This window comes from Neophocaena asiaeorientalis, unplaced genomic scaffold (assembly GCF_003031525.2).
Source record: "Neophocaena asiaeorientalis asiaeorientalis breed wild unplaced genomic scaffold, Neophocaena_asiaeorientalis_V1.1 scaffold540, whole genome shotgun sequence".
Classification (NCBI taxonomy): domain Eukaryota; kingdom Metazoa; phylum Chordata; class Mammalia; order Artiodactyla; family Phocoenidae; genus Neophocaena; species Neophocaena asiaeorientalis.
The window spans coordinates 790,063-813,377 of NW_020172141.1; the positions used below are offsets into that span (position 1 = coordinate 790,063).

A 23,315-nucleotide genomic window follows, 5' to 3' on the forward strand; every position below is an offset into this window, starting at 1 on the left:
GGGGGCTTGAACAAAGGAGTATTTCGCACTGCACCTGGGTGGGGGAGGTGGGGAGTATTTTTATTACCCTCTCAGATGTGAAGAACAGATCCAGACATGGTGTTCCTCTTGAATCGCTAACTGGTTATGTTCGTCCCACTCCAACCTACCCCGATGTCTTTTCTTCCCAGGCTTTGGTGAAAGTCCCTGCCCTTTGCTAAAATACTAAGGATTTAAGGATTCGAGCTGTCATTACTCTGGTGATTCTAGGAGATGGCGCTTGTGTGCTTTACTTATAAAGGGAAAACATTGTGTTTTGTAGGTTTGATAGCACTGACCCTCATCAGATGCTGGATGCCAGGCACATGGAGATCCAGCAGATGGAATCCACCATGGCCTCCATTTCTGAGTCTGCTAGCTTGTTTGAGGTCACCATCCCTGACTATAAGCAACTGAGGCAGTGCAGGAAGGAGGCGTGCCAGCTGAAGGAGCTCTGGGACACAATTGGGATGGTGACCTCCAGTATCCATGCCTGGGAGACCACCACGTGGATGGATATCAATGTGGAGGCCATGGACTTGGAGTGCCAATGGTTTGCCAGGCACATCCGGAACCTCGACAAGGAGGTCAGGGCCTGGGATGCCTTCACAGGCCTGGAAAGCACCATTTTGAACACCCTGACCTCCCTGAGGGCTGTGGCCGAACTGCAGAACCCGGCCATGCGGGAGCGGCACTGGAGGCAGCTGATGCAGGCCACGGGCGTGACCTTCACCATGGATGAGGGCACCACCCTGGCACACCTCCTACAGCTTCAGCTCCACCACTTTGAGGACGAGGTCCGGGGCATTGTAGACAGAGCTGTGAAAGAGATGGGCATGGAGAAGGTCTTGAAGGAGCTGCAGACCACCTGGGTCCGCATGGAGTTCCAGTTCGAGCCCCACCCGCAGACCCACGTGCCTCTGCTGCGGTCCGACGAGGACCTCATTGAGGTTCTGGAGGATAACCAAGTCCAGCTTCAGAACCTGATGATGTCCAGGTACATTACCTTCTTCCTGGAGGAAGTATCGGGCTGGCAGAAGAAGCTGTCCACTGCTGACACCGTCATCTCCCTCTGGTTTGATGTGCAGCGCACATGGTCTCATCTAGAAAGTATATTCATCGGATCTGAAGATATCCGGGCTCAGCTGCCCCAGGTACCTGCTGTGGAAATCCTGCTCCCTCTGTTGCCATCCCTAAGTTAAGGGACGATCCCCCAGTTCCTGTATCCTCTAGACCTTTCCTTCTCTGCCTCCCTGCCTTGGCTTCACCCAGGGGTACCTCCAATAAACATTGACCTTCCAAGCCACCAAAAGTCAGACAGAGGGAAAGAGAGAAAGTGAAATGTATGCCCGCGAGTTTGTTCCTAATGTGTAGGAAAAAGAAAGGAGAACTGGTTTTAAAAACAAAACCAAAAAAAGTGTACAGGAGAAAGGAGGTCAAAATATGAGCTGCTCTTGGGGTGCTCCACACATAATTACAATGCGGGTATTGATTGGAAGTGAGTGTCTTTTCCAGGCAAACTCAAGTTCCTTCTCTGCAGCGAGCTGTTCTGTAAAACTCGGGCCTGTGCCAGCAGGCTAAATACCAGTCTTCAGCTAAATACTAAATGAGGAATTTCTCTAAACATGCATTCTTCTCATTACTACCTTTCCTGTAGTTGCTTGCCCCTTGTAATGTGTCCTAATTAATGTGCATTAATGTACTTCCCCCCACCAGTGGACTCTAATTCATTTAAAAAGAGATTTTCCAGACTTCTTCTGTGTCCCTCAGCACAGCAGCACAGCAGCACAGCGAGTTCTCTGCTTACAAATTAGTTTGCTTCCAAAATGTCATATGTTGTCCAGATCTTGTTTCAGAGTTAAAGCATTCCATCAAAACATGATATTTTTCCAGCTCATCCCACAAATGCATATTTAGTGTAATAATGCAGATTAAAGATTGTACATTTGCAATGAAAAATAACAGAAAATAATCCTGCTATAGCTATTGTCATTAAGCAAAATTGAATAAGCCAGATTTTATTAATCTCCAACGCTAATGATTGAAGAAGGGCAGGTTTAATGAGAAGGGGGTGTAGGTGGAGACTTTTGTACACATTTTAAAGGAGACATTTGAGAACTTTCAATCCAACATAATAAAGAATTCATATCATTAACTTTTCAGGTTTGTGTGTAAAACATATAAATACATTTATTTTCTTTGCATTAACAATATGGTAACAAAGACAACTCTGAAATGTAATAAATCAGTCATCATCTTACACCCTACCTAATAAATATTTTCACTCATTATGAATATTTCCCAACTTTTTTTCACATAGATACATGTTTTTACACAACTGCTCTCAGTGTAATTACAATTTTCTATTCGGCTCTTTTCATTTGAACATTTATGTCAGATATTTCCGATACTTCTATAACCTTGATACTTTTTCATTTTTAATTGGCATAAGATATCTCACTGAGGAATCGTAATTTACTTCACCTCACCCTCTTGTTTTTAAATCTTCTTGGGAGAGAGGCCCAGATCACAGAGGTCCCAGCAGACTGGAGCCAGTGGCCCGGGTTTGAGTTGCAGGACCTTAGGGAAGTTACTTAAGCTCTCAGCGTCTTGGTTTTCTCATCTGTAAATTGGGTCTAATACTAGTCCCTACTTCAAGAAGTTAAAGTAGCGCACACAGCACATACCATTATGATTGTTGTTAATGTAATAATAGCCACACAAGCTCTCATCAGGTGCCAGGTGTTGGCCTAAAGTGCTTTGCATTTATTATTGTCTCAGTCATTTCAACAACACTGTGAGGGTGTGTGCGTTTGGGGGCAATGATAATATCTAACTAACTTTGACATCATAGTAGCACATTTGCTGTGGAAACACTTACTTCGGTTATATAAACTTTTGCTTGGACCCAGAAAGAACATTGGATCCACCATCTCCCTGACAGGAATTATGTATTTTATGCCAACAGTTCTCAAAGTGTGGTCTGGTGACCCCTGGGGGTGGTCCCTGAGACCTTTCCAGGGGATCCTCAAGGTCAAAATTATCTTTATATTAATACTGATGGTATTTGCCTTTTTAACTCATTCTTCCATGAGCGTACAGTGGAGTTTTCCAGAGGCTACATGATGTGATATCACAACAGACTGAATGCAGAAACAGAGAAGAGAATCTTGCCATCTTCTAAGTTAGACATTAAAGATATTTGCCAAAAAAAAAAAAAAAAAAAGCGTGAAATGATGCCACTTTTTCTCTAAGATATATTGTTTTGGAGAATATAATTATTTTGGATAAAAATATGTTATCATGTTAACATAATGGGCTTCTTATTGTTATTTTTTAAATGAATTAATAAATATTTTTTAGAATTTCTCAACTTTAGCTTCTAATATAGAATATACATTGATAGATATAATATTACCTACATAAACAAAAGCTCTTTCCACTCCTCAGTAATTTTTACAAACATAAAGGGACTTCAAGACCAAAATGTTTGCAGACCACTGTTTCAAACTAAAGGCATTTCCTCCTTTGAGACTAATCTCTGTATTAGACAACTAGGAGCAGTTTTCAAAAGCAGACTTAGTACATGAAGGTAGCTTCTTAAAGTTGAGGGGGTGTTAGTTAATTTTTTTCCACATTTTTATTTGCAGGATTCTAAAAGATTTGAAGGCATCGATATTGACTTTAAAGAGTTAGCTTATGATGTTCACAAAACTCCAAACGTAGTGGAAGCCACCAACAAATCAGATCTTTATGAAAAGTTGGAAGATATTCAGAGCAGGTGATGGTTGGTTTGCAGCCCCTTTTGTAATGTGTTTCCTTTCCCCACTCTGTCTCTGAGATCCTTACCTTATTTAACTGCCCGAGTGAGAGAGTATGTCTGGTTGTGTACCTTGATTTGCCTGTGTGGTCGGGTAATATGGGGTATTATTAGAGGTGTTTATTGTGATGTTTGCAAATACCCATACATGTTCCATGCATACATGATTTCTGCGTGTAATCCATAGGTCGCACTTGTTTTCATTTAGGTAACATCTATGTGCCTATGGATCTAGGCAAACCTAATTAGGAAATTCTTTGTGCCCACAGACTGTACCTGTGTGAGAAGGCCCTGGTGGAGTACCTGGACACCAAAAGGCTTGCCTTCCCTAGGTTTTACTTTCTCTCCTCTTCGGACCTGTTAGACATCCTTTCCAACAGCACAGCCCCACAACAGGTAAGCTGGGGAAGTGCCTGTAGAAACATTCAGAAGGACCAGGATGCTCTACCAGGAGTTTCAGGTTCCCCGTTACGCCCCCTTAGGCGGTGTATGTATTTCAAACCTGTGTTGCGAGCCTCATCATACCTAACCTCAGAGCTTTCTTCATTTCCACCATTACTGCTTCTCAGGATGCCCATCCCCCCAGCCCATCAGTGGCTTTTTGTTTTTTTTAACAGCTTTATTGGAGTATAATTGCTTTACATTGTTGTGTTAGTTGCTGCTGTATAACCGAGTGAATCAGCTATACATATACAAATATCCCCATATCCCCTCCCTCTTGCATCTCCCTCCCACCCTCCCTATCCCACCCCTCTCAGTGGTCACAAATCACCGAGCTGATCTCCCTGTGCTATGCGGCTGCTTCCCACTAGCTATCTATTTTACATTTGGTAGTGTATATATGCCTATGCCACTCTCTCACTTCATCCCAGCTTACCATTCCCCCTCCCTGTGTACTCAAGTCCATTCTCTACGTCTGCGTCTTTATTCCTGTTTTGCCCCTAGGTTCTTCAGAACCTTTTTTTTTTTTTAGATTCCACATATATGTGTTAATATACGGTATTTGTTTGTCTCTTTCTGACTTACTTCACTCTGTATGACAGACTCTAGGTCCATCCACCTCACTACAAATAACTCAGTTTCGTTAATTTTTATGACTGAGTAGTATTCCACTGTATATATGTGCCACATCTTTTTTACCATTCATCTGCTGATGGACACTTAGGTTGCTTCCGCGTCCTGCCTATTGTAAATAGAGCTGCAATGAACATTGTGGTACACGACTTTTTTTGAATTATGGTTTTCTCAGCGTATATGCCCAGTAGTGGGATTGCTGGGTCATATAGTAGTTCTATTTTTAGTTTTTTAAGGAACCTCCATACTGTTCTCCATAGTGGCTGTATCAATTTACATTCCCACCAACAGTGCAAGAGGGTTCCCTTTTCTCCACACCCTCTCCAGCATTTATTGTTTCTAGATTTTTTGATGATGGCCATTCTGACTGGTGTGAGATGATATCTCATTGTAGTTTTGATTTGCATTTCTCTAATGATTAGTGATGTTGAGCATCCTTTCATGTGTTTGTTGGCAATCTGTATATCTTCCTTGGAGAAATGTCTATTTAGGTCTTCTGCCCATTTTTGGATTGGGTTGTTTGTTTTTTTGTTATTGAGCTGCATGAGCTGCTTGTAAATTTTGGAGATTAATCCTTTGTCAGTTGCTTCATTGGCAAATAGTTTCTCCCATTCTGAAGGTTGTCTTTTCATCTTGTTTATGGTTTCCATAGCTGTGCAAAAGCTTTTAAGCTTCATTAGGTCCCATTTGTTTATTTTGTTTTTATTTCCCTTTCTCTAGGAGGTGGGTCAAAAAGGATCTTGCTGTGATTTATGTCACAGAGTGTTCTGCCTATGTTTTCCTCTAAGAGTTTTACGGTGTTTGGCCTTACATTTAGGTCTTTAATCCATTTTGAGTTTATTTTTCTGTATGGTGTTAGGGAGTGTTCTAATTTCATTCTTTTACATGTAGCTGTCCAGTTTTCCCAGCACCAGTTATTGAAGAGACTGTCTTTTCTCCATTGTATATCCTTGCCTCCTTTATCAAAGATAAGGTGACCATATGTGCGTAGGTTTATCTCTGGGCTTGCTGTACTGTTCCATTGACCTATATTTCTGTTTTTGTGCCACTACCGTACTGTCTTGATTACTGTAGCTTTGTAGTATAGTCTGAAGTCAGAGAGCCTGATTCCTCCAGCTCCATTTTTCGTTCTCAAGATTGCTTTGGGTATATAGTTCTGTGAAAAATGCCATTGGTAATTTGATAGGGATTACATTGAATCTGTAGATTGCTTTGGATAGTATAGTCATTTTCACAATGTTGATTCTTCCTATCCAAAAACATGGTCTATTTCTCCAACTGTTTGTATCATTTTAATTTCTTTCATCAGTCTCTTATAGTTTTCTGCATACAGGTTTTTTGTCTCCTTAGGTAGGTTTATTCCTAGGTATTTTATTCTTTTTGTTGCAATGGTAAATGAGAGTGTTTTCTTAATTTCTGTTCCAGATAGTTAATCATTAGTGTATAGGAGTGCAAGAGATTTCTATGCATTAATTTTGTATCCTGCTACTTTACCAAATTCATTGATTAGCTCTAGTAGTTTTCTGGTAGCATCTTTAGGATTCTCTATGTATAATATGTCATGTGCAAACAGTGACAATTTTACTTCTTCTTTTCTGATTTGGATTCCTTTTCTTTCTTTTTCTTCTCTGATTACTGTGGCTAAAACTTCCAAAACTATGTTGAATAATAGTGGTGACAGTGGACAGCCTTGTCTTGTTCCTGATCTTAGAGGAAATGGTTTCAGTTTTTCACCACTGAGAATGATGTTGGCTGTGGATTTTGTCATATATGGCCTTTATTATGTTGAGGTAGGTTCCCTCTATGCCTACTTTCTGGAGTATTTTTATCATAAATGGGTGATGAATTTTGTCAAAAGCTTCTTCTGCATCTGTTGAGATGATGATTTGGATTTTATCCTTCAGTTTGTTAATATGGGTATTACATTGATTGATTTGCGTTTATTGAAGAATCCTTGCATTCCTGGAATAAACCCCACTTGATCATGGTGTAAAGGAAGTTTTCAGCTGTAATCTCTTCAACTATTTTCTCAGACCCTTTCTTTTTCTCTTCTTCTTCTGGGACCCCAATAATTCGAATGTTGGTGCATTTAATGTTGTCCCAGAGGTCTTTGAGGCTGTCCTCAATTCTTTTCATTCTTTTTTCTTTATTCTGCTCTGCAGTAGTTATTTCCACTATTTATCTTCCTGGTCACTTATCCGTTCTTCTGCCTCCGTTATTCTGCTATTGATTCCTTCTAGAGAATTTTTACTTTCATTTATTGTGTTGTTCATCCTTGTTTGTTTGCTCTTTAGTTCTTCTAGGTACTAGTTAAATGTTTCTTGTCTTTTCTCCATTCTGTTTCTATGATTTTTGATCATCTTTACTATCATTACTCTGAATTCTTTTTCAGGTAGACTGCCTATTTCCTCCTCATTTGTTTGGTCTGGTGGGTTTTTACCTTGCTCCTTCATCTGCTGCATATTTCTCTGTCTTCTCATTTTGCTTAACTTACTGTGTTTGGGGTCTCCTTTTTGCAGGCTGCAGGTTCATAGTTCCTATTGTCTTTGGTGTCTGCCCCCAGTGCCTAAGGTTGGTTCCGTGGGTTGTGTAGGATTTCTGGTAGAGGGGACTGGTGCCTGTGTTCTGGTGGATGAGGCTGTATCTTGTCTTTCTGGTGGGCAGGACTGCATCCGGTCGTGTGTTTTGGAGTGTCTGTGAACTTAGTATGATTTTAGGCAGCCTCTCTGCTAATGGGTGGGATTGTGTTACTGTCTTGATAGTTGTTTGGCATGGGGTGTCCAGCACTGGAGCTTGCTGGTCGTTAAGTGGAGCTGGGTCTTAGTTTTGAGATGGAGATCTCTGGGAGAGCTCTCACCAATTGATATTACGTGGTGCTGGGAGGTCTCTGGTGGTCCAGTGTTCTGAACTTGGCTCTCCCACCTCGGAATCTGAGGCCTGCCACCTGACTGGAGCACCAAGACCCTGTCAGCCACCCAGTCATGCATAAGCAAGGCAAGGGAGATCCTGGGCGAGGGGTCCCACCAGGTCATGTAGACTCCTGGACTCTTTGATGTCCTCTTATTCCTTTGCACTTAGTCTAGTTTCACTTGCTCGTAGGGAGCCGCGTGAAAAGGCCTCTCAGCTGCTCCTTCAGACCAGAGTTCCCAAACTTTAGGCTTGATTTGTTTATTTAATTCGAGTGTCCATCCTTGACTCTGTTTCCATATGGAATGGATCTTGATCTTATATATCCTTTTCTTAATCCTCCTTGGAAACAGTGAAAAGAGAGTAATGTATCACTTCATTTCCAGCATAGAGTTCACTGTCGAAAATCAGCATTTCACACATCAGAAATCTCACCTTGCCAAAACCTTTGTGCAGTTTACCACAGAGTCCCATCAGTGGCTTTTACTCTCTAGAGTTGGGGAAGCTTTGAGGATGGCAAAATGGAAGGGGCTAAGCCTTTAAAGAGAATGCCTTTGATGTGCTTCTGAAGAGAGTTGCAGTAAATAGTGGTCAAAAGTAATAGCTAAGATTTCCATGGAGAGATAAGATTGGGAGTTGTATTAATGGGACATTGGGGTGGTTTATGTGAGTGTATATAAGGAACCCAAAATTTGGGTTCTAGCCCTTGATTCTAGGCACTAATTAGCCATCTGCTCTTGAGTATATCACTTCTTTGTGACAAACCTGACTCATATGTAAAATAGAAGCCTACTGTGTTACAATTTTTTAAAATATTAAAGTACCTGTCTTTGTCTGTCTGACTTATCTCACATGGCAGTATACCCTTCAGGTCCATCCATGTTCTTGAAAATGGCAAGATTTCATTCTTCTTTATGGCTGAGTAATATTACATTGTAGATGTATACCACATCTTCTTTATCCATTCATCTGTTTTTATTTATATGTGGAATCTAAAAAACCAAACAAATGAACAAATATATAACAAACTAAAAACAGACTCACAGATACAAGGAACAAACTAGTGGTTGCCAGAGGAGGGAGGGGGTAGGGGGATGGGTGAAATAGATGAAGGGGATGAAGAGGTACAAAATACCAGTTACAGAATAAATAAGTCACAGGGGTATAATGTACAGCACAGGGAATATAGTCAGTAATATTAAAATAACTTTGTATGGTGCATTATCCATAAACATATGGAATCACTATGTTGTACATCTGAAACTGATACAATATTGTAAGTCAACTATATGTCAATAAACAAGAAAAAAGAAGTAAATTATATACATACATACGTGTGTGTGTGTGTGTGTGTGTGTGTATCCTAATTTATACACTGTTGACATTTTGAGCTGTAGACAGTGGTTCTCCAACTTGAAAGTGCATCAGAATCACCCAGAGGGCTTATTAAAATACTGATTCCTAGACCCCATCCCCAGAGTCTCTGACTCGTAGGTCTGGCTGGGGCTGGACAATTTGCGTTTCCAAGGATTTCTTCCCAAGTGTTGCTGCTGGTCTGAGGACCACACATTGAGAACCACTGCTAGAGAACAGAGTCTGAGTCTCAGAATGATGAGACCCAACACTCTAGTGGTTGTCACGTGGTTGTCACATGGTAGCCCTCTAAGCAATACTGATAAGTAACTTCCCAGACATGCTCTCCACTCTGTTGGCATGGTTTCCTTCATAGGTTCAACGACACCTTTCCAAACTCTTTGACAATATGGCCAAGATGCAGTTCCAGCTGGACGCCAGTGAGAAACCTACCAAGATCAGTCTTGGCATGTACAGCAAGGAAGAAGAGTATGTGGCCTTCAGCGAGCCCTGTGACTGCAGTGGGCAGGTAACGTATGCCTTTCTCTCTCAGGTGTCTGCATTCAGGCATCAGCCTTTGTGACCCTGGGCTGGCATTGCTGTCAGTGCCCTGGGACTGCCAGTTCCCTTGACTTGAACCAATGTTGGAGTAGCTTCCAGTGCCCACTTTCCTCTCTCTGGGAAGGACACATGTCAATATCCATATATCTTCCTTAACCAAAGACCTGTGCAGAGAGGAATAAAATGCACATAAACAATTACCTGAGTCAAAGAGAGAAGGATTTTAAAATGATTAGCAGCACCAGGAAACTTTAACATGACAAGCCCTGGAGCACCCCACAGGGGAATGTAGGACACTGACACCTTCCCCGGGAGAACATGCCCTTTGAAATCAACCATATTCCTGAACGGTCACTTCTCTGTACAATACACCTCTCACAGCTCTACCCTGTGGAAAGCCCACCACCGCCCTTCTCCAGAAACTACCACCTCCAAATCTCCCGGGTACAATTCCAGAAACACAAAACATGAGACCATTCTCTCCTTAAACCTCCTTCCATCTTTCACCATCACCGCTAAAGGATAAGCGCTACTTTGTTCACTATCCTAAATGATCCAGCAAAGCATTGTCCCTGGGGTTCTAATCCAGTCCAGAGTAACACCTGGAGAAAATACCTTTTCAGAGTTCTACCTTCATCCACATGTATCTTGGAAAGCAATCCTCGTACTTGAAAATAGTCACACATTCTCAGTTTTATGAAATGGACCTTGGGGTTTGATTCAAACCTTGGCTGTTCTTTTTGTAGACCCAGAAAGCATTTAGTTGGAAAATATAATCCTGGCCTTTGGCTTCATACTCAGTGTGGACAAGGTCACGAGAGTCCACTGACTTATTTACACCCAGCTCAACCCAGATTAAGATTTCCTCATGAGAACTCTGGGCGGCAGCCCCACATCCCCTGAACCTACTCCTCCACCCAGTGGGCTCCAGTGGGCACATCCCCCCTGTTGTTACTTGAGCCCCGTCCTGCGTTACACAAACGAACTGTCTCCCTGTGCCTTCTGGTGGCTGTTTGGGGTTGTCCATCGTGCCTGGGCTCATTTTCTTCACTCCCTCAGGCTGAGTGAAGTGTATCACTGAGCACATCTTAGGAACCCAGCGTCTAACCCCGAGTTCTTCTTCCAGGTAGAAATATGGCTGAGCCATGTGCTAGCTCACATGAAGGCCACCGTGAGGCACGAGATGACAGAAGGCATAACTGCCTATGAAGAGAAGCCGAGGGAGCAGTGGCTCTTTGACTACCCAGCTCAGGTATTCTCCGAAGCAGGACCTCTGTGGGCCCCCATCCTCTGCTTGCTCTCTTCCTCGATGACCTCCATCAGCCTCCTGGGGCTGCCAGACTCACTCATGCTTCAGGGTCAAGAGAGGCTGGTCTGGAAGGGGTTAGCAGGAGGGACCAGGGGAACTGTCAGCCGTGACGCAATCCAACCCCTACCTTGGAGAACTAAGGGTCATCCGTTTTTACTCCATTGGCTACAGTAGGGAGAAAATGTAAACAGTTCAGCTCACTGAGCCAGCCCACTTTGTGTGTGCCAAGCTGTTTGCTGAGTGCAGGAGACACCAGCCAGAGGCATGACGATGTAACCCTGCCCTGCTGGGGCTTACAGACTGGCGTGGAAGTCAGTCACCTACAAGTGGGACCTGGTGTGACAATAAAGGAGGCTCAGGGTCCTCTGGGAGCCTGTAGCTGGTTAGCGGGGTCTGGAGATCACCCTCCTGAGGATATGATGCCTAAGCTGAGGTTTGAAACACATGAAAGGTGGAGGGAAGGATCAACGAAGCATGGGTAAGAGTACAGGCAAAGGCTCAGAAGCAAGTGAGAGTGCGCTGTGTTTGAAGCCTGAGTGTGGTGGAGCAGGAGTGAGGGGAAGAGGGAACAAGAGGTGGCAGGTGGGTCTGGAGAGGAAACTGGAGGACAGCACTCGCGGACCACGCTTGGGAGTCTCGTCTCATTCCAGGATATCTGAATCCTTCACCGGGCTCTCAGGAGGGTAACAAGAGAAAGAGGAGAGTTAATGAGGCTATTTTTAATGACTCTGGCTGCAATACACCACTCCTGCCTCCCCTGTTAATGGCTAGTATTAGTGTTGGTTTGGTTTATTTGGGGTTACAGATATTTGGTGGTAACTGAAGCCCAAGGAGTAGATAAGATTGCCCTGGAAAATATGCAGACTGAGATGAGGGTGCAGAACAAACTCTTGAGCATCATTCAAAGGCTGTGTAGGCAAGGAGAAGCCAGTAGAGCAGAATGAGAAACAACATTTTCTGATGGAAGGAACACCAAGGAATGGTAGTCATGGAAACCAAAAGAGGGAGTGTTGATGGCGGATAAGAGGTCAGTTACACCACACACGTCTAAGAGGTCAAGCAAAATGAAGAGGCTAACGTACGTCCATGGACTTGGTGAGGCCATTTCAGTGGAGTGGTAGAGAAGAGACCACACTGCAGGAGGTTGAGAAGTGAGAAAAAGGTGGGAAAATGTTGACAGCGAGTGTAGACAGAGAAGAGAAATAAGCCAGTGCTGCAGAAGGAAAAGGTATTGTTTTAACAGTATAGTTGGCACATCACGTTCAAACCATCCCAACAAGATCACACAGCAGGAGGAACTTCTTTAACAAAAACCAATATGTCTAAATCCAAAGGCAAAAACCAATAAATTAGGTAATGGTACTTGTTACTACAACGGGATTCTCTACTTCACAAAGGGAATCATTCCCACCAGGATTCCTTGTTTACTTGAATCAGCGTTTTGTGGCAGGAGAATGTGTTGCCTCCTGCTATTGTGACAGACATCATCTAGAGCAGTGTCTCCCGAACCAAGTGGGACCACGTCTCCACCATGGATAATCAAAATCACGCGTTTTCCTTATTAAGTTTCTCAGCAAAGAAATGTGCATTTAAATCGCTTTTTTTCATTTATTTATTTTGAATCTCTGAAGACTACAAATCATATTGACCATGTTGAATTTCAGTGGAATTCACCCTGACCTTCAAGAGTAGGCCTTTCAAAGTTATAGTTTTAAAGAGATAGCAAAAAATGTAGTGAAAGTATTACGGGCAAGAAAAACTATGCCACACATGATCAGCAATGGCTCACTAAACTAGAATACTCCAACCATGAGAGGTTCCGGAAGAACAGAGCAAAGACTGAGTATCGTTGAGATGTTCAATCAACACTTTGTTATCCTCCCAGGCACGGGAAAGACGCTGTGGCCTGAGGAGCAAAAGCAGAAAGATCAGTGTACCAATTTCTAAAAGCCACTGACATTGACCAGCATGAGCCTTCGGTTGTTCTCAACCAAATGACATGTTTTTCAAGAGCAGAAAGCACTTTCCCCACTTGTGTTGTGCCCACTTCACACCTCCAAGGCCTTAGAGGCATATGCTCAATGAGACAGTGCTGGTGGAAGAGGGAGGGAAGGGGTATCTGTCCCCCACACAATGGCATTCTCAGCCCGTGCTGTGTGGGGACTGGGCTGGTTTGGGAGACAGTCCTGGTAATGGCTTTATTAAGTGACTCTTGGTGCCACAGGTGGCCCTGACCTGCACTCAGATCTGGTGGACCACAGAGGTGGGCATGGCATTTGCCAGGCTGGAGGAAGGCTATGAGAATGCCATGAAGGACTATTACAAGAAACAAGTGGCCCAGCTCAAAACCCTCATCACCATGCTGATCGGCCAGCTCTCCACGGGAGACCGGCAGAAGGTCATGACCATATGCACCATCGATGTCCATGCCCGGGATGTGGTGGCCAAGATGATTGCTCAGAAGGTGAGTTCCAGACTCACAGGAGTGTCGCTCTTTCTGGGCACCTACACTGTGAATATTGAGGTTAGGGAGAAGCTCATATATGGCTAAAACACAGGGGCTGCAAACTCTGCACCAGCCAGGGAACTGGGAGAGGATCACGGTGGCTGCTCATGCCTTTAGAACCCCAGCAGAACAGCATCATCTGAGCGGCTCGTGCTTCCTGTGCTGTGCTGGGCAGCATACTGCTCTCCTGACCGGTACGCAGCACCCAACACCCAGGGCATCCAGACCCCTGTGGATCCTGTGGCCACGAGGCCGCCTGCTACCTATTGCACCCTGTGATTCACCCACCTCCTCTGCCATGCCCTCTCTAGGTGGACAATGCCCAGGCTTTCCTCTGGCTGTCCCAGCTGCGGCATCGCTGGGATGACGAGGCCAAACACTGCTTTGCCAACATCTGTGATGCTCAGTTTCTATACTCCTATGAGTACCTGGGAAATACACCTCGCCTGGTGATCACGCCTTTGACAGACAGGTGAGCACTGGAGTCAGCCACTGACAGAGAACCCTCCTGCTGTTTGGCTCACACCATCCAATGACCACCCAGTGTCACTTGCTATTGCCCACAGAGCTGCAGGGCGAGGGCCAGACGCAACCAAACAGAGGTAAAATAAAACTGAAAGGGTGTAGGGCAGAGCCCGTATCAGAGCAAACCCCGGAGCAAATCGATGAGCCATGGCTTTTTGAGGAATGACTAGGCAGTCCTACACACCTGGATTCTCATTCCAGCTGTGACACATACCAGCTGTTGTTTGACCATGAAAACCTTGACATGATTCTTGGTTTATTCATCCATGAAATGGAGGTAGTAACTCCCACTTGACGTGAATTTTGTAAGGATAAAAAACAGGAATGCTTGTTAAGGAGTTCAGGGCATAATAAGTGCTCAGTAAATAATTCCTATGACTATTTTCTTATCAATCAACTGGCACATTTATTTAGCACCTCTCACTTTGGGAATACAAAGATGAGAGCAAGGTCCCTACTATTCAGGAGCTTACAATTTCTTTTACCATACTCTCCGTCATTCATATTCATTATAAATGAATCCATGCCAGACCCTGAACTAGTCACTGGGAATACAAAGATGACTAAAAGTTAAACTCCACTTCTATTGAGGGAAATATGACATACGTAGAAAAAAATTTACAAACATACACCACACACACGGCAATAACCCTATGCATCGCTCCGTTTATCCTCTTCCTTACATTTCCCACATTCTGAAATGAACTTGCCTTCTTGCTTATTGGCGGCAGTCCCCTTTGGAATGTCAACTTTTTTGCTCTCAGGGACCTTTGTCTGTCTTGTTTGTTGCTATTATCACCAGTACCTAGTAGACGTTGAATTATTATCCATTGATGAATGAAGGGTAGTTGATTATTGTAAGAATGACAGAATCAGGAAGGGGAGGTCGGTTCAGAGGAGGGATCCACACAGGACTCCACCTGTGCCTTGGCTCCCAGAGAAGCAGCAGCAGCCGCTTCGCTGTCTCCTGTTCTCGCTGGGCACCACCCTGCTCGCTGTCCCAGCTGAGGACGAAAGGCAGACAGCGTAGGTTCAGAGGGATGCAGGTCCCTCTGCAGCTGGAACAGTAAAGGCTGCAGCACCTCTGGGGCTTTGGGCATCTCGGGCTTTTACCCGGGCTTTCCTGGGTCATGATCAGTTGGAGGGGCTCATTCACTGTGGGTTCAGGGAAAAGTTTTCCCACCTCAAGCTTCATTCACAGGGGACCCTCTCATATGCTCTTTGTCTTTATGATGATTCTCAGCAGCACACCAGTCCTAAACAGGAAGGGCTTTGGGAAGAGTGTTCTCTTTGGCAGTGAGCTTTTCTGCCTGCCTTGGACTTGGAGCTAATAGTTTTGGAATTTATATCGCTCGGAACAGAATAATGAAGCCATTATATATTTGAGCAACTTGGTTAATGTCTGTCTCTCACTGTGACTGTATGTTCCACAAAAACATTGGCTTTGATTTGCTCACTGCTCTGCCCCAGGACCCAGCACCGTGTCCAGCAAATAATAGGCATTCACGAAGTACTTCTTGTGTAAAGGCAGGGAAATGACTTCTGAGGTTCGGAGTAGTATGCCCAGCTTCCCATACCATGCAAAATATTTCCTTCCTGCCCACAGGCACACCAGACATTATCATTCCAAGTGATAAAAAACACAGCACTGTCTTTTCCCTGGGTCTTCCTACCTGCGCAGGAGTTGAAGAAGATAATTACCTCTTTTGGGTTTAGAGGTCTCTAGTACTCTAATGCCGAATACCTCATAGAGGAAAAGGGTAAAGTTTTGACAGTGAATTATTTCTAAAATAGGCGTTTATCACCTCTCATATGAAAGGATGCAAATAGGAACTTGCAAGAAAAATTTGCTGCAAAGAATGGCAAATACTATGCAGACCTTGACCTTGTTTTGCACATGAGATACTTTTCTGACAAAGTAGTATATAGTGAATATTTATATGGTGAATTCCATTTTCTCATTGACTTCCATTATTATCTCAAGAAATGTTTTGCCCAGAAAGAAATTGGCCTCAACACAGAAAATCACATTTTAAAGAGCATTCAGCTTTTGCTAGTGTGTAGCTTAAGTACGTTTAATTCTCTCCTGCCAGAGGAATTAATCAAATGGACAATTTATCCATACAACCTCTGCACATTCATTAAAAGCACAACCACATTACAGTACGTCCGACTGATTATGCCTGTTTCTTTGGAATTTCCCACTGCCTGGATGGGACCTGAATGTATAAGTAGGTACAATGGCTCAGCCATTGTCACAGGACTTTGGCACACTGCTAAGTTGAAGGACTAAACGGAGATACTTTTTCAGGCTGAACAAAAGCCATTCTCCTAAGTTGTTTCTTAACCTGTGGATGATCTCCTCCCCCTTTACCCCCCTTCCCTCATGTTTGCACACAAACACCCCTTTCAGCCCCGTACCGGAAGTACTGTTTTAATCAACAGCTTATCAATTTTGAGTACCTCTTAATTTCTCAGGCACTACTGCAAGTGGGTGAGATATAATTGATGCAAGAGTCTTTGAGGGTGATTTGCTGGGTAGGACGCAACTAGCAAAGTCTTACACTTTCTTTTTAAGTTTTTTTAATTGAAATATAGTTGACCTACAGCGCTATATTAGTTTCGGGTATACAGGATAGTGATTCAATGTTTTTATACATTATACTCCATTTAAAGTTATTATAAAATATTGGTTGTATTTCCTGTGCTGTACATTACATCCTTGTATCTTATTTATTTTATGCATAATAGTTCATACTTCTTAATCCCCTTCCCCTATCTTATCCCTCTCTCCAGTCCTCTCCCCAATGGTAACCACTAGTTTGTTCTCTGTATCTGTGAGTCTGTTTTGTTATATTCATTCATTTTATTTTCTGGATTCCACATATAAGTGAAAACATACAGTATTTGTCTTTCTCAGTTTGACTTAACTTCACTAAGCATAATACCCTCCAAGACCATCCATATTGTTGCAAATGGCAAAATCTCATTCTTTTAAAAGCTTTTGCACAGTGAAGGAAACCATCAACAAAACAAAAAGACAACCTGCTGAATGGGAGAAGATATTTACAAATGATATGTCTGAGAAGGGGTTAATATCCAAAATATATAAAAGAGCTCATACAACTCCATCAAAAAAACAATCTGATTTTAAAATGTGCAGGAAACCTGAACAGACATTTCTCCAAAGAAGACATACACATGGCCAGCAGGCACATGAAAAGATGCTCAACATCACTAATCATTAGGGAAATGCAAATCAAAACCACAGTGAGATATCACTTCACACCTGTTGGAATAACTATCATAAAAAGACAACAAATAATAAATGTTGGTGGGGATGTGGAGAAAAGGGAACCCTAGTTCACTGTTGGTGGGAATGTAAATTGGTGCAGCCACTATGGAAAACAGTATGGAGGTTCCTCAGAGAATTAAAAATAGGACTACCATATGATCCAGCAATTCTTTTTAAGTTTTTATCTGATATTATTTTTGAAAAACTTAGTAATCTGTAAACAAAGAAAATAAAAGTTACCAGGAATAACCGTTGTTAATATTCAGTCTGTTTCCTTCTCATGTAGATTTTGAAAAAATGAAATTGCAACCATATGCTGTATATAAAATATCATAGACTTTTTCATGTAACAATATATCATGTATATACTCTCTAAATATTCTTCTAAACCCCTCTTACAGCTGGATTATCTTCTATTTACAAGTATCCCATAGTTTATGTAACATAACCACATTATGGGCCATTTAAGTTGTATCTAAGCTCTTACTGCTAAAAATAAAGCTGCTGTGAACTCACTTATATATAAATTTTTACTATATTTCCCATTATTTCCCCAGGAGGGATTCCAAGAAGCAGGATAATTAGATGATACATACTATCAAGTTATTCTTTAAAAAGATATTGTTCCCACTGTCACTAGCAGTTTATGAGGTGGTCATCTCACAATATCCTTACCAGCATTAAGTATTATTGTTTAAAATATTATTAACTTTATAAGTCAAAATGGTATCTCATTTGGATCTTGAGCATTTTATGTGTTTATTGGCTGTTAGATTTCCTTCTCCTGTGAATTTGTTGTTATTATCATTGCTCATTTTATTACTTTTACACTTAGCAAGTTCCTGCCCATTTTAAGATCAGTTTAATATTCACCTGTATTGTATTATGGTTTATGTTATTTTACTTTTTCCTTTAACCTTTTTTAATTCCTTGGTAAATTTTTTGACTACTGAGTAAAGTGAATGTTTTCATCAAAACATTTTTGTAAAAAAAAACCAAAAAAACCCCCCACATTTTTGGTTACAAGTGATAGAAGTCTAACTTAACTTGAACTAACTCAAACTAACTTAAACAGAAAGAGGACTTGTTAAGTCAGACTTCTGGGGTAGGAGTCCAGCTTGCTGCAGTGTAACCAGCTTTCGGGCCTGAACAGGGAGCTATCAGGGCTTTACTGTCTCTCTCTTATCATGGCTTTGCTCTCTTCTGAGAGCTGATTCCTTTCTTGCATTGTTTTTCTTTGGCTGGAAAGATGGCCCACGCCGGATCCAGGAGGAAGAGAGACCCTCTCTTTCCCAGCACCATATGTCAGATTCCTTAAAGGGACCCTGATTGGTCCTGTTTGGATCATGTGCCCGTCTCTGAGCCAGTTACTGCAAACGATGAGATGGAGTATTTTGCTCAGGCCGAGCCTTGTGCCCACCCCTTGTGGGACAGCTTTTTTTTAATAAATTAATTTTACTTATTTATTTTTGGCTGTGTTGGGTCTTTGTTGCTTGTGAGGGCTTTCTCTAGTTGTGGCGAGCGTGGGCTACTCTTCCTTGTGGTGGGCGGGCTTCTCATTGCAGTGGCTTCTCTTGTTGCGGAGCACAGGCTCTAGGTACGCGGGCTTCAGTAGTTGTGTCTCACAGGCTCAGTAGTTGCGGCTCATGGGCTCTAGAGAGCAGGCTCAGTAGTTGTGGTACAGGGGCTTAGTTGCTCCATGGCATGTTGGATCTTCCCAGACCAGGGCTCAAACCCGTGTCCCCTGCATTGGCAGGCAGCTTCTGGCAAGGTGGGAAATACTTTGATTGACAGCCCCATGTGAATACTCCATGTAGAGGAGAGATGGCTTTCCAAAGTGTGGAGTCCTGGGAAAGGAAAACCCATAGAAACTATGTTAGGGAGCATATAATTAAATGTTTTGTTGTTGTTGTTTCTAAGTAGTCAGTAGGCCCAGCACATGAGTTATGGGTCCTTTCCCTCACTGGTTTGTGATGTTTGCTCAACCATATTCAGTTTTGAGTCTATCAAACTGCTTCAAAGTATCTATTCTTATTCTGTTTCATCAGTATATCAATCCATCTATATGCAATGCTCTTTAAGGATTGTAACTTTATTGTGAGTGGTAATATTTTTATAGTAAAGGTCTGTATCATTCATTTTCATTTTCCTTTCCTTTTTCTTAAAGTTCTTCTGTTCTTTCAAATGAGCTTTCATCATTTTGTCAAGTTCTAAAATATAAATTATTAGGGTTTTGATTGGTGAGCCTTAAAACCTTCAAATTGATTTTGAAAGAATGGCCAGGCAATCTTTATAATATGTGATTTGCTTTTCTTTGTTCATACCTTCAATTATGTTTCTCAGAAAAGTTTATAAGTATCTTCATATAGGTTTTGAGTGTTTCTTATTGTTATCTCTATGTAGTTTTTAATTTTTTTGGTCCTGTATAAGATTGTTTCTTCACTTTATATATATATTTTGTTTTGTTTTGTTTTGTTTTGTTGTGGGGTTTTTTTTTGACCGTGCCACACAGCGTGCAGGATCTTAGTTCCCTGACCAGTGATTGAACCTGTGCCCCCTGCAGTGGAAGCACAGAGTCTTAACCACTGGACTGCCAGGGAAGTCCCTATATATATATTTTTTAAAACAACTTTATTGAGCTTTATTTTATGTCAAAAATTTCGCCCATTTCAAGTGTTAGTAACTTTATCAAGTAGTCTAACCATCACCGTAAATCAATTTTGCAACATGTTTATGCCCCTCAGTAAGATCCCTCATGCCCATTTGTAGTTGATCCTCACTCCCACCCCCAGCCCTGGTCAACCACTAATCTACTTTCTGTCTGTATAAACTTGCCTATTCCGGACATTTCTTATAAATGGAACAATACAACATGTGGTCTCTTGTGTCTGACTTGTTTCATTTTGCATAACGTTTTGGGGTTCATCCATGATAGAACATGTGTCAGTAGTTTGTTACTTATTATTTCTGAATAATATTCCATTTTACAGATAAGACACATTTTGTCTATATAGTCATCTTAGGTAATTTTCAGTTTGGGGCTATTATAAACAATGCTGCTGTGAACATTTGCTTGCAAGTCTTTGCATGGATGTATGTTTTCATTTCTCTTGGGTGTATACCTAGGGGAGGAATTGCTGGGTAGTACAGCAGTTTTATGTTTAACCTTTTGATAAACTACCAAATTATTTTCCAAAGTGGCTGGATCGTCTTATATTCCCACCAGCAATGTATGAGGCTTCTCATTTCTCCACATCCTTGACATTTATTATTATCTGTCTTATTTATTGTAGCCATTCTAGTGGATGTGAAGTAGCATCTCATTTGAGTTTTAATTTGCATTTCTGTAATAATGTTATTGAGCATATTTTCATGTGCTTGTTGGCCATTTATACATCTTCTTTGGCATCATTTCTGTTCATATCGTTTATCTATTTTTTGATTGATCTGTTTGTACTCTTTTTTGAGTTCTAAGACTTCTTTGTATATTCCGGACATATTGCATATATGTTTGCAAATATTTTATCCCAGCCTGTTGTTTATCTTTTCATTTTCTTCATGGCATCTTTTGAAGTGCAAAAGTTTTTAATGTTGATGAGGTCCAGGTTGTCAGATTTTTCTTTTATGGACTGTGCTTTTGGTGTTGTAACTAAGAAATCTTTGCTTAATTTCATTATATCTTTAACTTTCTTTTCATTTACATATAGGAGAAAATTGTTTTTTTGTAAATTTATCTCCTATTCTTCCCATCTACTGCCCCATATTAAAAATTCTAAGAATTATGCTCTTGATTCTCCTTTTTCTAAGTCACTTGTAGAATTTCTAGTTATATTTGAACCATACACATAATATGAAGCATAATTAAACTATTCAAGTTTAGTTACTAAGTGTGTGTTATTCTTGGTAGATCATATGTCACTCATTGCTCTCAGTTGTTCCTGTCACGTTTTGAGAAAGACATTTACCAACTAGTGTAGGCAAACGAAGATGAGCACTAGATGATGAAGGACCTCATAACCACATGGCATAAGGAATGGATCTTAGAATTGGAGGTATTTATGCTGAGGACAAACAGTTTTCAAATTTTAAATATTAAAATATTATAAGATGGACAGATTTGTTTTCGGTTGTTGCTAAGGACATTCTTCTATTAGTGCTATTTCTTATGTTGAGTTGGGAACCTATCGCAATCCCTGGGTCTTTTTCCTGTGACTTGCCATCTAACCACATTGCCCCCATTCCATGTACATGCAAGTGCTTGGAAGATTAATTTGCATTTGTTCTTCTTAAGTTTCACTTTGTTGGGTCTACCACATCATTTTCAATTGCTAAAATTATTTACAATTTTGGTCTACCTTCTATCTAATCAATTATTTCTTAACTCAAGTTATCTATGAATATATTGAACATCAGGAGTCTGTGTCCTGGTAATGCCACTAGAGGCCTCCCTCCAGGTAGATATTGTTGCATCCACGTTCATTCCTCAGTTATGATTATTGAACCATGTGGTAGGTGGAATTCTAGGAATGATCCCCAGCGACATTTTCCCTTGTATCATCTCCTCTTCTTTGAGCGTGGGTGAAAACTATAAATAGGATGATATCATTCTCATGATTATATTTTGCTTTACTGCAAAAAGGAAATTATTCAGGTGAACCAATATAATTTTATGAGACCTTAAAAGTAGAGCCTTCTCCTGGCTGAGGGCAGAGGGAAGGTCAGAGAGGCTTGAAGCATGAGAAGAATTTTTCATGCCATTGCTGATTTTGAGGATGGAGCGAGCCCTGTGCAAGGATGGTACAGTGGCCTCTAGAAGCTGAGAGATCCCCCAGCCTCAGCATTTGCTTAGGACCTCAGTACTACAACTGGTAGAATTTGATTCGGCCAAGAATTCAAATGAGCTTGGAAGCAGGTTCTTCCCCAGAGTGTCCAGATAAGGGTCCAGCCAAACTGATACCTTGATTTTGGCCCTGTGAGACCCTCAGTAGAGGAGCCACCTGACTTCTGACATACAGAAGTGAGATAATAAATGGGTGTTGTTTTAAGCCCTTATTGTGTGGTAGCAATAGGAAATGAATACAAATCAAGTGATTTCACCAACTCTAAGATTAGCCAGACCACACATCTGGGATAGCCAGTCTATACATACCTGAAATCAAGATACAACACCTTTGATATTTTCATTAATCTGCCAGTTGTTTGTCTAAAAAAAGGAAAGCTACATTTCGTATATTTATTACCTTAAGAAATAATACCTTGAAAGTGGATCAGCTTTCTGTTTTCCAAGGCACTTTCATATCTCTTGTCTCCTCTTGTCCTCACAAGAGTCTGGTGGGTCAAATAAGAACAAAGCCTGTAGACACCATTTGCCCAAAGAAAGCAAAACCAGCTTCAGCTCGATATTAGGAAGGCCTTTCAAACAATTAGAACTGACCCACAATGGAAGGAGCTGGCTTCTAAAATAATAAACATGGCTTACTGGAAGAAAAGGCTATGTGATTGTATTTGAAGGATTTAATGGGAGAAGCCTGGCATGGTTAAAGAGACAAGCCTCTGAGGCCTCTTCCAGCACTAAAGGCCTGTCTTCCCAATAAGCAATCAGACTAAATTGATCCATATTCATGTTGTGGTTAGTTGGTTAAGGCAACAGCTCTTCTTAAAGGCTTCCTTCCCATTTTCACAACTGCAGTTTTTTCTGAGGCAGCAGATTTATCTAAATTCCTTTGTACAAAGAAAATACTGTGTGATGGACCCCAGTGACACATGTTTTTAAGGCACCAAAGTTTAATAACCTGGCCGAGTTTCACAAACACTTTGCAGTAGAGGCAAGAGTTGAACTCAGTGTGTCTGACTCCTGAGTCCTTGCCTTAAACCACAATAGCATGATCTGCCCCCCTCACTAGGAAACAGGAGCAGATTGAAGGAGCCGGCTTAGATGTTTAAAGAG

The 23,315-nt window shown here is 41.7% G+C and overlaps 1 protein-coding gene across 1 annotated transcript in view; it reads left to right on the forward strand.

Annotated features, from left to right (window-relative positions):
• DNAH9 (dynein axonemal heavy chain 9) overlaps positions 1–23,315 on the forward strand; it is a 301,303-nt gene that overhangs the window by 79,993 nt on the left and 197,995 nt on the right. Inside the window, exons 21-27 of the mRNA XM_024752602.1 lie at positions 302–1,172; positions 3,669–3,799; positions 4,108–4,234; positions 9,549–9,701; positions 10,860–10,985; positions 13,267–13,506; positions 13,860–14,020. Of these exons, the coding sequence (XP_024608370.1) occupies positions 302–1,172; positions 3,669–3,799; positions 4,108–4,234; positions 9,549–9,701; positions 10,860–10,985; positions 13,267–13,506; positions 13,860–14,020 (1,809 nt within the window). The remainder of the gene's footprint in view (positions 1–301; positions 1,173–3,668; positions 3,800–4,107; positions 4,235–9,548; positions 9,702–10,859; positions 10,986–13,266; positions 13,507–13,859; positions 14,021–23,315) is intronic.